Source organism: Abramis brama, assembly GCF_963993115.1.
Source record: "Abramis brama genome assembly, chromosome: 20".
Lineage (NCBI taxonomy): Eukaryota > Metazoa > Chordata > Actinopteri > Cypriniformes > Leuciscidae > Abramis > Abramis brama.
Genome location: NC_139982.1, coordinates 31,116,113 through 31,131,438, shown reverse-complemented (window position 1 = coordinate 31,131,438; position 15,326 = coordinate 31,116,113). Strand labels below are relative to the sequence as shown.

The following is a 15,326-nucleotide window of genomic DNA, read 5'->3' as shown; positions in this document are numbered from 1 at the left end:
TTGAAAATACGCCCAATGGAAACACGTCAATTTTGCAAAAACTCCTGAATATGGCAAAAATGTTTTTACGCTCGCATGAATTTCAGGCAATTCTGAAAAGGAATATTTTGCAAAACTGCAGTGGAAACTGCAACAATGTTTTTGCATTTACAGGTCACCTGACGTACGTAAAAGTTGATCATTCTTTAAAGATGGCGCGCTGTGTTTGGACAGAAGACGAGACCGAGTTATAAGGGGTTTAATGCCACAATTTATCAAGACCTTGAAGCAGAGATGAGGGAGAAACACCCAGAAACACCTCAAATGAGCCGCTCACTAGTATAAGGGGTTTTCCTTGCCATTAATGCTTGGATACACGCCTACGTCTCCTTCCATTAACAATAATGGCTAGTGTAATGGCTGCGATATACATAAACCTACCAACATCCGTTGCAATGATTTTTGGAATGACTTATCGCGAGAAAAAACACACAATGTTTTAGTCGCATAAGATTAGTTGGGAACGCCGTCATTTCGCAATAGTTTTTTATCGACATTTAGAAAATATCGCAAAAGATTTGCACAAATCTGTAATGGAAACACGGCTAGTGACTGTTTCCAAGCAGTTTCCACCACTTTTATTAGTCAAACACGCAGGCCTGCAAATTTACATGTATGCCTTTAGGAGACATTACATTTTTTTTTGGTTTTTAATGTAAATATTTTACTGAAATACAATACAATAATAATAAATTTCAGTTCAAATACAATACAATAATAATAATACTTTTTTATACAGAACAATAGTAAAATGTTTTTTTTAATAACATTTATTCACTTTCATGCATTAAACCTTTAAGCGAGCAGCTTCAGAGATGAAGTTTGATTCAATAATCACACTAAACCACATCAGTTTTGATTTTATTTAATGTCCCCGTGTAGTCAATCATTTTATCCCTTAAAACTCATCTTTGATCACCAAAATTACATATTTAAACGTTTTTCCATCTTCATGCCTTAAAATATCTTGAATGTAACTCGACACCCTTGCCTCATTTAGTATGCGTGGTTCTATGAATATGCAAATGAGCCCCGCCTCCACTCACTCACTCAGCTCAGAGATCCACTGGTTGACGATCACACGTTGATCTGATTGGTTACAAGGTAGTTTGTGACGTCAGAAACACCAGCGATTTCAAAGCGTGTTTTTGAGACTGTCTTTGGTTCACTGCAGTTTTAAGGAGAAAATACTCAGCAATGGAGTCGACTTATGAATTTACACATGCTTTGTCTTAAAGCATATTAAAAACGCCACATAGACACATAAACAACATTAAAAGCTTGATTGTCTCCACTTTAAGTAGCTTATTTAACATTTATACGACAGCATAAGCAAAAGGAAAGAGAAAAAGTATTAACCCAAATTACATATTCTTACTATTAAACCGATAAGTCCAAATAAATGCAGTGAGTTTCTTTACAGCTTCTTCAGAAGGAAATTCCCAGTCATTGCTATTTGATTTGGACTGGGAATACCCAACTCTGGGAGCGGTTTCTGTCATCCACACTTTTGTGCAGCAGTCACGAGTGTGTGAAAACACCGACGGCCTCAATCGCAACACAACCGTGTCTATGGTGACCGGCTCAAAGCATTAGCAGTGTTTGTTTTTAGCACAGCTCCAGGTAGGTTGACTCAAGGTGGTGCTCATCACTACAAAGTCAACATTTCAAGAACAGAAGAGAGAGTCTTTGAGCTGGACGGTCTGGGAAACACTCAATCGCTCATATTCATGTGTGATTTCCACAAGTTATTTGTGGCACTCAATTACGGCTGCACAATATTGAAATTAAATCGATGTCATGATATGGCTTCGTGCAAATGTAAAATTAGTCAAGCTTGCAATTTAATTCAAGTTTGAGTGAAGCGCGTCATTTTAAGCACTTGAAGTTCATAGGGGTGTAACAATACATCGTGTTACATATCGCAATACAAAAACGCAACAATATGCATCGTGGATAGAGACAATATTTGTGTATAATTCACCCAAAATAAAAATTACTGTGTGAGAAAAAAATTCAAGTTTTCAGAGTTTTAGTGTCAGTACAACATTAAACTACTATATATAATGTTGAGTATAATGTATAATAATGCAATGGGGGAATATTTGTGGGTCATGATAATGCCAGATGTCTGATGTTAGTAAAAAGTGGCCTACGTTATTTTAAATGTATCTAGTCAGTGAAAGAGTGCAAGCATAAAATAATTCTGTATTTTCAGCTTCAGAATCATGAATATTGTTATTCTGGTGTCTCTATTGTCCTGAGCTTTGGGTTTCAGCACCAAGTCCAAGCCTATTCACTTACACACACACTGTAAAACCAATTTATTTTTTAATCAACAGTACATTTTTTGTTAATCTTTTACCATATGTCTTGGAGTATTGCAATAATATCGTATCGTGAGTTCAGAATCGTGATATGTATCGAATCGTGACTTGAGGGTATCGTTACACCCGTACAATATATATATATATATATATATATATATATATATTCGCTTTGCATCGCTTTGTATCAATATTGTGGAAATCATTAAGTTATAGTGACAATATATATATATATATATATATATATACTAGTAAATATATTGTATCTATTGTAGTAAAGAACAAAAAAACAAAACAAAAAAACACACAATGTAATTTTCTTCCCAACAATGCAACTCAATGCACGTGTGTGTGTACGTGTGTGTACGTGTGTGTGTGTGTGTGGTCCGAGTGGCGGTACAGTCTGTTGCATCAACGCTGAGGATGAATCCCTGGCCTCGGACATGATGACGTGTGGATCTCAGAAATGCAGAGTATCCCGGACTACCACGAGCATGGGGAATGGGAGCGAACGGTGGGAAATCAAACGCCGTGGCATCTTCCCTTCAGCGGCTCTCAGTTTGGCTCCACCTCGGCCCAGATTAAAAAAGCCAGTATAAAAATTCCAGTCGGTGGAAACATCTGGTAGGGATATGCACCTGTGGTCAAGTGATGCAATATTTGAGCACAGGGAAGTTAACGCGACGGCAGAGACATGCTGTCTGTGATCAGGTATGTGACATTGGCTACGGCTACTGTCCTTCACACAGACCAGAGGAATTTTAGTGAAGAGTGTCAGAACTGTAGACGAGGATTCGCTTTGCATTAGCCGATAACTCGCGTGTATAGCTTCGCCAACCAGAGAAAGCTACTTTGAGACTGAAACACTTGTGTGTGTGTGTGCAGCATCCGATTCATTTCAGTGAATCAATTCATTTAGTCGGTTCACGTACATGTAACAGTTTGATTAATTTAAATTAATTCTAGGCAACTTTTGGTAACACTTTATTTCAGTGTCCTTGTTACATATGTTACATGTACTAGTAATAGTAAAACTAGTAAAAATCCATAGTAATAACAGTAAATTATGCATAATTACATGCAACTAACCCTCAACCAAATCCTAATCCTATCCAAACCCTATAGTAAGTACATGTTGTTACATATATAATTACACTGTAACAATGTACACTGTAACCAGACACCTTAAAATAAAGTGCAACCCAACCTTTTTCAGTTAAATGCTAAATTAGTTTTTGCGATAAATGCTAAATTAGGCAGTGATGAACAGTATTATGTAAATATAAAGCCACAAAAAAGAAAATGTGGTAACATTTTACAATAAGGTTCATTAGTTAACATGAACTAAGAATGAACAATACTTCTACAGCATTAATTAATCTTCTTAGTTAATATTCATTTCAACATTTACTAATACGTTGTTAAAATCAAAGGTTGTATTTGTTAACATTAGTTAATGCACTGTGAACTAACATTAACAAATACTGTAACAAATGTATTGCTCATTGTTAGTTCATGTTAGTTAATACATTAACTAATTAACCTTATTGTAAAGTGTTACTGAAAATGTAAATGCACTGACATTAATCAGTGAAAAGCGATTCATTTACTGAACTGTCTGAATGAACCGATTCACTGACTCATTTGGACCTTTTTAGGGGTCTGCACAGAAAATATGACTACATTTTGTTTTTAACCTGGTATATAATCCATTTCACCTGCTTACGTCCGAGGAAAGGTCTTCATTGTGCTTTTTATCTAATTCTGAAAGCACAGAATAACAGCAGGACGTTTAACACGCCACATGCTGAATAACAACACATCAGAGAATGAATCACAAAATGGCACAGCATTAGCCACACAATGAGCCGGACCAAACCCACGAAGGCTCTTCAGTTGAGGGATTACCACTGAAAATTAAACCATTTTCTGTCTACTGTGGTGGTCTGCAGCCCCCACAGACACTTTTCACTCACCGACGGAGCTCAGCCAGGGACCCGGTCATCCATCACGACTGATTCATCTCCCGCACTGACGGATCCAAGGGCGGCGGCCGCAAGGAGGCCAGGAGACTGTACAGCAGAAGTTATATAAGAGATTTCTAATCATTTAAAGTCAACATGAAACAGCATTCACACCCCATGTTGCTTCCGTGATGTGATGTATTCAGAGAAGAAGAAAAAAAGAGCTAGGGCTGGGCAACGATTAATCGCTATTAATCGCATCCAAAATAAAGTTTGTGTTTACATAATATAAGTGTGTGTATGTATAAATATACAGTATATCCATGCAAATATTTCTTAAATATATACATGTATATGTGTGTGTGTATTTATATATATAGTAAAATAAACAGTACATACACATATATTATGTAAAAACAAACTTTTATTTTGGATGCGATTAATCGCGATTAATCGTTGCCCAGCCCTACGCATCTGAACTGATAGATTTGCGTTTACAGGAATGTGTCAAACTGTAATAGATTAGTAGAACATTAGTAGAACATTTTCAAAATATATAAACATTAATAATTAAAAATTGAAAAATTGAAAAAGCGCACTAGCCTACTAAGACCTGTAGGTGGCAGCCTTGAGTACCTCATAATGACATGTGCTTAACTACATTATACATTATTCATGTTCATTACTGATAGATCACTAGTCTGAAATCGAATACTTCCCTACTATACAGTGTGCGAAAAAATGATGCGAAAAAAGTAATATGTCTGAGGATTTATGAATAGAAGTGAAGCGAATCAACTGATGCTGGTGGATCACGTGACAGTAACAACATGGTGGATGTACTACGTCTGAATTTCATGCATACTACCCATATTCATACTACATAGAGCGTACTTTTTTAACTATCACAAAGTAAATTCAAATGTAGTACGCGATTTAGGATGCAGCATTAGGGCTGTGTTTAACTTCATGTTTAGATATACACTCGCAAATTTCTCTTAGCACTTCCCCTTAGGGAAACCCCGCCGCCATTTTGAAGTGTATTCAACTTTGTCAAGTGGACAAAGTTTATAAAAGTTTATAGTTTGCATATAAACATTGCTGTACACGGAAGCGAACAAAAATAGAGCAAATCCCCAATCCAACAATTGTAACGTTTACATCGTTACACCAGTAGGTGGCGACAAGTGACTGTTAAAAATTTGTCATTGAATCATTCATTAGAAAGATTCGTTCAAAAACGCTGATTCACCCAGTAATGAAGCAAGTGGAGTACTTTTATAATTGAGTCATTGAATCACTCACTCAACCAGATTTTTTTTAAATAGCTAAATTACTTAAACATTTTTAAATTAACTGCAGCAATTAACATTTTGTCAGAACCTCCAGTGAATTACGTAATTTTGTTGTTGTTGTCTATTCAGAATCGTTGGACAATCTCTTTTTGAAACAAAAATTAAAAAATGTGTGATTCTTAATTTATTCAGAATCTAGGCAGATCTATAGACCACAATGCAACACGACAGTGACGTCACAACCCTTGATTTACCCACAAGCGATCAAGAGCTTAGGGCGTTCCATTTAAACCCATTGCAAGGGTGCTTGTGCAACATAAGCAACACCCGTGCAACTCACGAGACTTATCGAGGGAACGGCATAAAAAAAAAGTGGATTTAAACGGACCCCATGTCTGGGTTGCAAGTGCTTAAAATTCCCAGGCTAAATTCCCAGAATGCCCCACGACCACACTTGAGTTGAACTGAATAAACTGCACTTTAACTTTCAGCGATAGCAAATACAAGCGATCTGTTGTAAAACATGACAGTGTGGTCAAGTTTTCAATGGAGGTACGACTGGAACAAACATTCCAGATTCAGTCCGACTAGTTGACCGCAATGATTCACTGCTAATTGAGCTTGAGACACCAAACCACACATGTGGCCTTTCAAAGAGAGCAAGTAAAAGTCATGTCCTCTCTCCAGTTGTTTAGGGCTGTTTGGATAACGCAGCCACGCTTCCCAACAGCCCTTGTGTGGTGCCGCGTTGGGGGTGAGCTTACCGTGAGATAAACCTTGGCATTTTGGGTATGTGGGCCGTTGCCCTTTCCTGCATAACCCATCAACTAGCATGTCATTATCCAATACTGTGGTCGAGCAACTCATTCCTCGCATTTGTCCCTAGTGTTAAACCTGCCCATTTTGGATCCCGTCATGCATTTCCTCTCAGAGCTGGAGTGACCAGAAAACCAGAAATTGCACTGTTTACATGTAAACCTTCAATATCGCAACCCACGTAGCCATTGAGGATGACGAATGGCTGTTGGCATCGACTCAACTTTGTTTTGTGGCAAGTGTGTACACAGCTAACGTGCATTTAACTAAAGCTATTTGCAGTCTTCTTGCTCTTTAATGGCATTTCGAAATGAGCGTGGGAACACATTTGCGCAGCTTTGAGGTTTGGAAACACATTCAGCATTTAGTTCTAAACAAAACAATGCATGGTGATTTTAAACTTCCTGAAACACTTTGTAAACGCCCTATAACTCGCAAACTTGATTGTGCATCGTTGCTTTCCGAAATGCATCAGAACACAATTATAACGCAACACAAGAACAAATTTCATTCTAAATGTTGTTGTCAAATCATTTCACGTGAATATGCAAGACTTCCAATGCATTATCAGCCATAGGTGAATAACTCGGAAGGATAACCAAGTGCATTAAATGGTAAAATTTTTCACACTACGCTACAAGCCAGTGCGCTTGTGATTAGGATAAGCAATTAAAATAATGATATCAAATACCAGTTCGCAGCATAACAGATGCTTTTTGTACAGCTAAAATAACCACAAGCCATTCAACAGTTTAAGTTACACATGGCCATATCCAAGTCTTCTTATACGGTCAGTTTCTCTTTTGCAAGTGAGTTAGCAACATTCGGATCAATGGCACATACATTTGAAGGAAACTTTTGGTTTGGTATTACCACAATAATGCAAGAACGAATATAAAATATGCACATTTGCATACATGCGAAGAGTTTTATCATAGCTTAACCCTCTAGTGGTCATTTTAGATCAAAACATTGTATATTTTTAATAAAATAAAATAAAAACTTCATGTCTTTTTTGGCACTTGCTATATGAACACAAAAAATACAAAATGTGAACATGATTAGAAAAGAAAAAATTACACGTGTTCTTCGTGGTCAAAAATTACCATTGCATAAAATTAATATAAAATGTTTTATAATGTCTAAATATATATCCAAACGCAAAACCTAAAACAAGTAAGTAATTATATCTGAAAATACACTTATAAACAACTAGGGAATACAAATCCCTATATTTAAAAATAGGGCTATTTAGGCATCTAGTGGTTACATCACAATATTATTATATTGTATCATTTTAATAAATTATGCCTAATTTAGATGTGAATATTGAAAACAATATTCAAAATCAATCTGCCTGCATTAATTTGAATTTAAATATCTTTGCTCTATTTTTAACTCAAACACTGTATTAACTGAAAATAACATGAAATATTCATATGTATTTACATAGAAATAAATGGTGCATAATTTAGATGTTATTAAAATGATGCATTATGCAAAATTATGAATAGATAGAAATGGATAGATGGATGGATTTCTGTAATTTTTGTCGTTCTATGTAAATCAGAGAGGAACAGAAACGGCTAAACCCATCTAACAAAAAATATGTTCTAATCACATTTTTGCTAACATTCCCATTAAGTTATGAAAATGTTATTTCGAAATGTTCTCTGAACATTCAAAACGTACAGTTTTAAAATGTTTTATTCTTGGTTATACGAACGTTAAGGGAAACATCCCATTTTATAATTTTGCAAACATTATAGTAAGTAACATTATAGTAGTAACATTGAATAAACCTTAAGGGAATGTTAAAATGTTTCAGGAAAAAACGTTCCATGAATGATGTACAGATTATGTTTTTGTGCTAATGTTTTCAGAACATGATTAAAGACCAGATAACTTTCAGCATTTTATTAGTGTAACTGGAAGAATGTTTGTTCATAACTTTGTGAGAATCTTGCCAGATCATTAGGGAAGTTCTGTGAATGTTCCCAGTTAGCTGGAAACTTCCTAAAGCTCCGGCCTGAGACGGGCGCTGACAGCCTATATAAACAGCTTTCTGTCTCCTTCATTTATTCGCTTTTAGAAGATTTCTCAGGTTTTTCAGCGTTCTTGGCTCGTTCGGTTGATCGGGTGCGGTTTGCCAGGCCTGTAACGGAGGATGTCTCGCGTCCTTTGGGAAAATCCTGTTGTCTTTATTTCTGTAACAATGAACGTCGCATCCATCATCAGATGGAGCTTTCGTATACGCTGCTCCTTTGAGTCGCTCCATAATGGCCGTGAATTATTTTTATTTTTATAAACTTTGTGTCTGTTATGTTACCACCACTTATTAGAGGCCCAGACATAGTTATGACAATGTTTTGTCTCTAAAAATGACAAAAGATTCATAATTTTAAACTTCAGAGCATGCTTTAAAGCCACACATTAACTAAGGACAGACACAAGTACGCAAACGCAGATGTTAACACTTGGCCTACGCAGTGCATAGTTTAGCTTGTGTTTTTAGGTTACTGTACTAAAGTTTCTTTCAAACGTCTTTGCAGTCTGTTGCTGAAAGAGAAAAGACAATAGTTTATGCCAATGTTCCCTACACACAATCTTGTGATGTTTTGTTGTTGTTGTGCAATTCGCATCTGCACTCACATACTTCCACTGTTCACGTTATGTTTGCATAGACACGGCAATTCGTAACTATTGTACGTTTTGGCGAGTCGGTGGCTAACTCGTATGAATTCGAACAATCTACTTACGCCTCAGTGACAATTTAGCGGAGGATTTTTAAGTTTTTTTGGTTTTTTTTAGCATTTAGCATCACAAACAAATTTATATGAAATTGCCGCCTCATAAAATAGCGTTTTCTCAGCTCAAAACCAACTTTTTTGAGGCACAACCTCCAATGTATGGAAGCTTGTTTCCGCCACTGAATAAAATAAAATACTTTTTTTCGCGCAATGCCTCACAATTCTGACATTTTTCTCAGAATTGCAAGATATGAACTAGCAGTTGCGAGAAAATGGCAGAATTGTGAGTTGACCTTTTTTCCTCAGAATTGGACTTTATATCTCGCATTTCTGACTTTTTTTCTTCCAACTGAGGCTTTATTTTTTAGAATTTAAGTTTATGGGCCCAGGAGAAACCTTAGTCTAAAGCCAGCGGTGCGTTATTCAGATGCTATTTTAAGGGTGCATGCTTGGCCATAATGTTGCGTGTGCACAACGCACACACACTTTGCTTCTCTCATCTACACACAGACGCAGCAGTTTTCATTTTTGCAAACCATACATAATTACAAGGAAAAATATTCCACATGAGGGAAATCATTGTTGTGTCCATGAAAATGTGAAAAAATAGGCATAAATCAAGCTTACACATTTACCCAAATTATTATACGCCTGTTTAACCGAAGCTAATCTGGGTGTGTTTCTCCATCCCCAATGTCACTTCTCTGTGTTTTACGGCCCTGACGGGAACGTCGGTCTCCTCGGCTGTGAACCGCTCCTGGCAAATCCGCCGTTATAATAGCAACCCGCCATGGAACAAGCGCGCCTGCTCTTAAAGGGAATGTGAGATGTCGCTCTGATTGGTTTATTTCACGTTACGCCCAAACCACACCTATGAGTAATGAAGCTACTTCAGACCAACACATTTTAGATTTGCGTCGGGCGCAAGAGTCATTTATCCCGCCGGTATAATAGCAACAGCGCCCGAGATCCGCCCACAAAGTTACTTGCGTTTCGCGCTTGATACTTGCGTTTCAGATCGTTAAAATAGAGCCCTAAATCTTGCAATTCAGATTTTTTTCAGAATTTTTTTGAATTGCGAGACAATCTCACAATCCTGAAAAAAACCCTGTAAACTTTAAAATTGTGATAAAAGTTTCAATTACCTTTTATTGCTTTATTCCGTGGCGGAAAACAAATATCTGAATGTTTTATTTGTATGGAAGCTTAATTTATGTTATGAAAGTGACCTATAGTTTGGAATTGAAAATGTCAGATTCAATGTGATTTTTGCAGTGCATGCTCTGAAAATCAGATGTTTGTCAAAATCATGTTTTGGTTGTGTATTTGGAGCACATTTAGCTCATTCTCAGGTGATATGTTGTCGTCTACAGGTGTGGTCAGACAGGTGAAGCCGCTGGTTGGTCCTGTGAGCACCGTACTGAAGCTGGCCATGAACTACGTCACAAACGGGGTCGTGTCTCACCGGAACATCATCAACGTTCACATCTACGTGTCTGAGTTCTGGTTTTAAAAACATCGAATCATTTTAGGTGTCCATTTGTCACTATAGCACGAATCTTTCTGAATCACTCTACAACTGTTTCTTAACTTCTTTTCCAGTTTCAATATCTTCATATCACTAAGATAAATTCACCTTAAGATATTTTAAGATGTATTTTCATAGATTGCATCTTCAATATAAGCCTATTTTGTATTACTGCACTAGCAGATTTTAACTTGCTTACAATTAAAACAAGTGGAAAAAATCTGCCAGTGCAACCAGTAAGAAAAAAATACACTCATATTTAAGATAAATCACTGAAAATTCTCAATATGTTATGCAATTTTGCTTCTCAAGTCAATTCTAGATAGGATTTTTAGACATTTTAACTGAAAATCTTTATTTTATTTTTTTGCAGTACAGTCATACTTAATTTAGCCAAACTAATTCCCACTTTAAAGAGTAAGTCACCCGAAAGTAAAAATTCTGTCAATTACTTTTTACCAATTACCATAATGTCGTCCACTTGACTTTCTTCTGTGGGAAACAAACAAGATGTTTAGCAGGATCTTTGGAATGACATGAAGATGAGAATGAGTATTTTAATGTTTGGATGAACTATTAATTTTAATCCAATTAATTGTGCGAGATAATCTCTAAATGGACACCTAAAATGGCTAAATTTTTTTTCCCCAACTACACAAGTTTTTCACGAGGAACATGACACACTAGGACAGACGAGAACATTGCATGATGGGAGCGCTGCCCTGCTTTAGACGCCACCATGCGTTCCGGTGGGAAGAAACATCATTTGCTGCTCTGATGCTTTTAATTGTAGAATGTAAAAGCATGTTTTCACTTATTCCCTAATGGTTGACTTTGGAAGTGGAACTGAAGGCATTTCTGTGAGTTGATGCGAGCTCACCCAGACAAATGAATACGGAGTTGACGACTCGACACTGATTGTACGCTTGTGTAGACACACTTTGCATTGCTAATGTTTTGTATGTATCACCGACTGTGTCATTAAAAACAATGTTTAGATTTCTACTTCTATTTTTGTAAATGTCAACTGTCTAGTATTGAGTGAACAGCCACTCAGGACACCAAAAAATGTAAACACATTTCGTAACAATTAAAATGGGGCAAAGTTAAAATAAATGTATTCACACACACACACACAAAATATATATATACCTCTGAGTGAGTTCACGTAGTGTAACAGCGCAGCGCTTCTGGTACGTCAGAACGCAGGCTCACTATTGGCCAGCATCACACACATGACCAGCGTCGGCCAATAGTGAGCCTCCATTCTGACGCACAAGAAAATGAATTGTTTAATAAAGTCGTTTTTTTTTTTTTTTTTTTGGGCACAAAAAGTATTCTCGTCGCTTGATAAACTTAAGGTTGAGCCACTGTAGTCACTTGGACTATTTTAACAATGTCTTTACTAACTTTCTGGGCCGGCAAGTTTCAATAACAGAGAAGCCTATGGAGGAGTGAGACAGCTCTCAGATTTAATCACAAATATCTTAATTTGTGTTCTGAAGATGAACGAAAGACTGACGGGGTTGAAACAACATGAGGGAGAGTAATTACTGATAGAGTTTACATTTTTGGGTGAACTAACCCTTTAACCCTAAGAGGTTGGGTGGGTAATGAAGAAAATAACTTAAAATATTACTTTAATTTTTTGTGAAATACATCATTCGAAACTGTAAAGGGTCTATTTTTATTTGCGTACTCTCACAATAACAACACAACTTTGTGCTTTTGTAAAATAGAGATAAAGAAACCGGGTGCGCAATCTCTGTGAACTTCTTTCTGAAACGCGTCACTAAAATGAACCGAAACTCAGCAAATACTTGCCACAGACATGAGAGATGAGAGCTTGAAGTGTCTACTTTTCAAAGGTTAGCATAACATTACTGAAAATGTTCTCTGAACTTAATTTATCGACTTTATTATCAACTTCTAATTTAAGGAAATCTAGTCTACAACACATCTGTACACTCAATAACATTTCAGTGAATCAATTCAAAATGCTAATCGAAAACGGTTCATTTGCATCATCACAAATGTTATGTACAAAACTTTATGTGCTTTTCTCATGCTTTATTAAAATATATAAACCTTCCGTGAAAGAAATTAATACTTTTATGCAGCAAGGACACATTAAATTGATCAAAAGTGACAGTACATGCATTTATAATGTCACAATAGACTTCTAGTCCTAATAAAAGCTGTATATGTAGGTAATATTGCAGTTTAACACTATGCAATGTTATATTACGTGTTGTGTTATAAATGCATTGATGCATATAAATGAAAACGGGTTAATTTATAAAAAACGGGAAAAAAGAAGGAAAAAAAACAGTATTTTACGACCGCTATGACTTTTTACTTGAAAAATCACTATTATAAGTCATTAAAAAAACAATAAATTCTGAATACTGAGATGTATTCAATTTCACCAAGGCTGAAAAATATTGAGAAATAATTTTTCATCTGCCAAGCCTATAATAGATTATTAGTTTGTACTGGAATAAATTTTTAGAGTAACCTTCCCATCTCCGGGTAAAATATGCGGGGGAAAAAAAAAGCGCGTACAGAATTAGGTGCCCTGGTAAAAATGAGTAATTCAATTATTTCACGAGCTTATAATTTGACCATAATTTGCTAGGTTTGATTCAGATCATTAGTAAATCAAACTTTCCATGTAACTTGGCTAAGGCAACTGCAGAAATGAAAGGCCGATGGTTTTTGCGTCCTGGTCAAATGAAGACCTAAACGCATGCCAGCAACATTCCCACAATCCTCTTGTTCGACTCGCTCCAGTCATGCCATGCATTGATAGATCGGACTAAGTGCTGTTGGTTCTCAGCAATGGAAACTCGGAGGGACATGGAGCCGTTTATGACCACAACCCTTTTAACGCGCGGCCACTGAACCAAGACTGTCTTTCCTCAACGTCAGGGGACGTGAAGCTCATTTCAGCAGATGGAGAGACGAGTCTCCGCTTTACGAAGACAATGGGACAGTGAGGGAATCATTCATCATGGTTTAACGTTCCTCTTCTGTGTGTAGACTGAGGTTTACCCCTGCGACGTCACAATAGCAGCTCTGAAGACTGAAAGTCAGTCAGTGTGACGGAGGGAAAACGAGACAAGCGACAAAAACATTATACGACAAAGAAAAGCACAGCATAAATAATTCACCAGACTTCCAGAGCCGCGTTATACGTTCATGCATAAAAGACCATCCCGGATGAGCTCAGTGAAAAAATAAAACACCCAAGATGATGCAAAAGGTAAAAGAAAGGAAGAAATTATGAATATATATACTTATGCTACTTGACAAGTTAGGTTCACAGAAAGTTTTCAGAAATGTTGTGTTAACCTTTTAGGTAGGCTTTGAAAACGGGACATTTATCCCATAATGTTTTAAAAACGTTTTTAGAATATGAATTCAATGAGGATGATGCTTACACATTTATGTTAAAGTCATTATACTATATTTCATTTAAGCACAAAAAAAGACCAGCAAACCAGTTTAGACTGGTTTCAGAAGTTATTTTCAATAATTTAAGGTTGCAAAACACATAGTGAACTGCCTTTTATTTTCTCGAATACCCAATATTTCAGAAATGTGTCATCACAGAAGTGACGTTGTGAACCACATTTGATGCGCTGTGTTTATTTCCAGTGAGCAATCGTGTAACTGTTGAGTTTCAGTGTGAGTGACGTACTAGTATTTAGACATGCATGTAAATTTGTGATAGTTTTTTTTAAGCAAATCATTTTCGTTGGATATAATGAGAGTTTTAAATAAATAAACTCACATATACACTATTGCTCAAAAGTTTGGGATCAGAAGAAAAGTCTTTTTTTTCTTTTTTTAAGAAATGAATGCTTTTATTAAGCAAGGATGCATTAAATTGATCAAAAGTTACAGTAAATGCATGTATAATGCTCTCTAAATGCTGTTCTTTTGAAACTTTTATTCATGAAAGAATCCAAAAAATATGAAGCAGCACGACTGTTTTCAACATTGATAATGATCAGGAATGTTCATTGATCAGAAAATCATCATATTAGCATGATTTCTGAAGGATCATGTGACACTGAAGATGTTGAAAATCCTGATTTGATCACAGGAATTGATAAAATTGTAACATTTATTCACAATTATATAAATATATATATATAAAATATTGGTATGCTGTGTTTTTAAATACAGTTTTACTTTATTAATCTCACTACATGCTATTTGTTTTTGCATGCATAAGAATCTACACTGTTAGGCAAAAAAAAAAAATGCACCAGTGCATATGGAGTTATGCAGAATAAAGCCCAGAAAAATGTCTTCCATGCCACCCACCCACCGCCGCTGCTGCTGGAGCGTAACACACGGGCCTTGGACTGCGTGCGTGTGTGTGTGTGTGTGTGTTGGTGGGGTGGTGGTCAGGACTCATGGGGAAGGGAGGCTCTCTGGATCTCGAGACAGGAACAGTCCGTCTGGGATGAGGCCCAGCTTTGGGACAGGCAGACGACGGGGTCGTATCACACACACACACACACACACACACGCACGCTCCCCCCACTGCATTTTCCTGGCCTGCATCCCCCGTCCCTCACCGCAACACATGTTTT

At 36.6% G+C, this 15,326-nt stretch overlaps 1 protein-coding gene across 2 annotated transcripts in view; it reads left to right on the top strand.

Moving 5' to 3' along the window:
• fbln1 (fibulin 1) overlaps positions 1 to 11,728 on the top strand; it is a 53,650-nt gene extending 41,922 nt beyond the window's left edge. For both annotated transcript variants that reach the window (XM_084095935.1, XM_084095936.1), the window contains exon 17: positions 10,565 to 11,728. In XM_084095935.1, coding sequence (XP_083952061.1) covers positions 10,565 to 10,704 — 140 coding nt within the window. In that variant the 3' untranslated portion in view covers positions 10,705 to 11,728. The remainder of the gene's footprint in view (positions 1 to 10,564) is intronic.
• Positions 11,729 to 15,326: the final 3,598 nt, after the last annotated feature.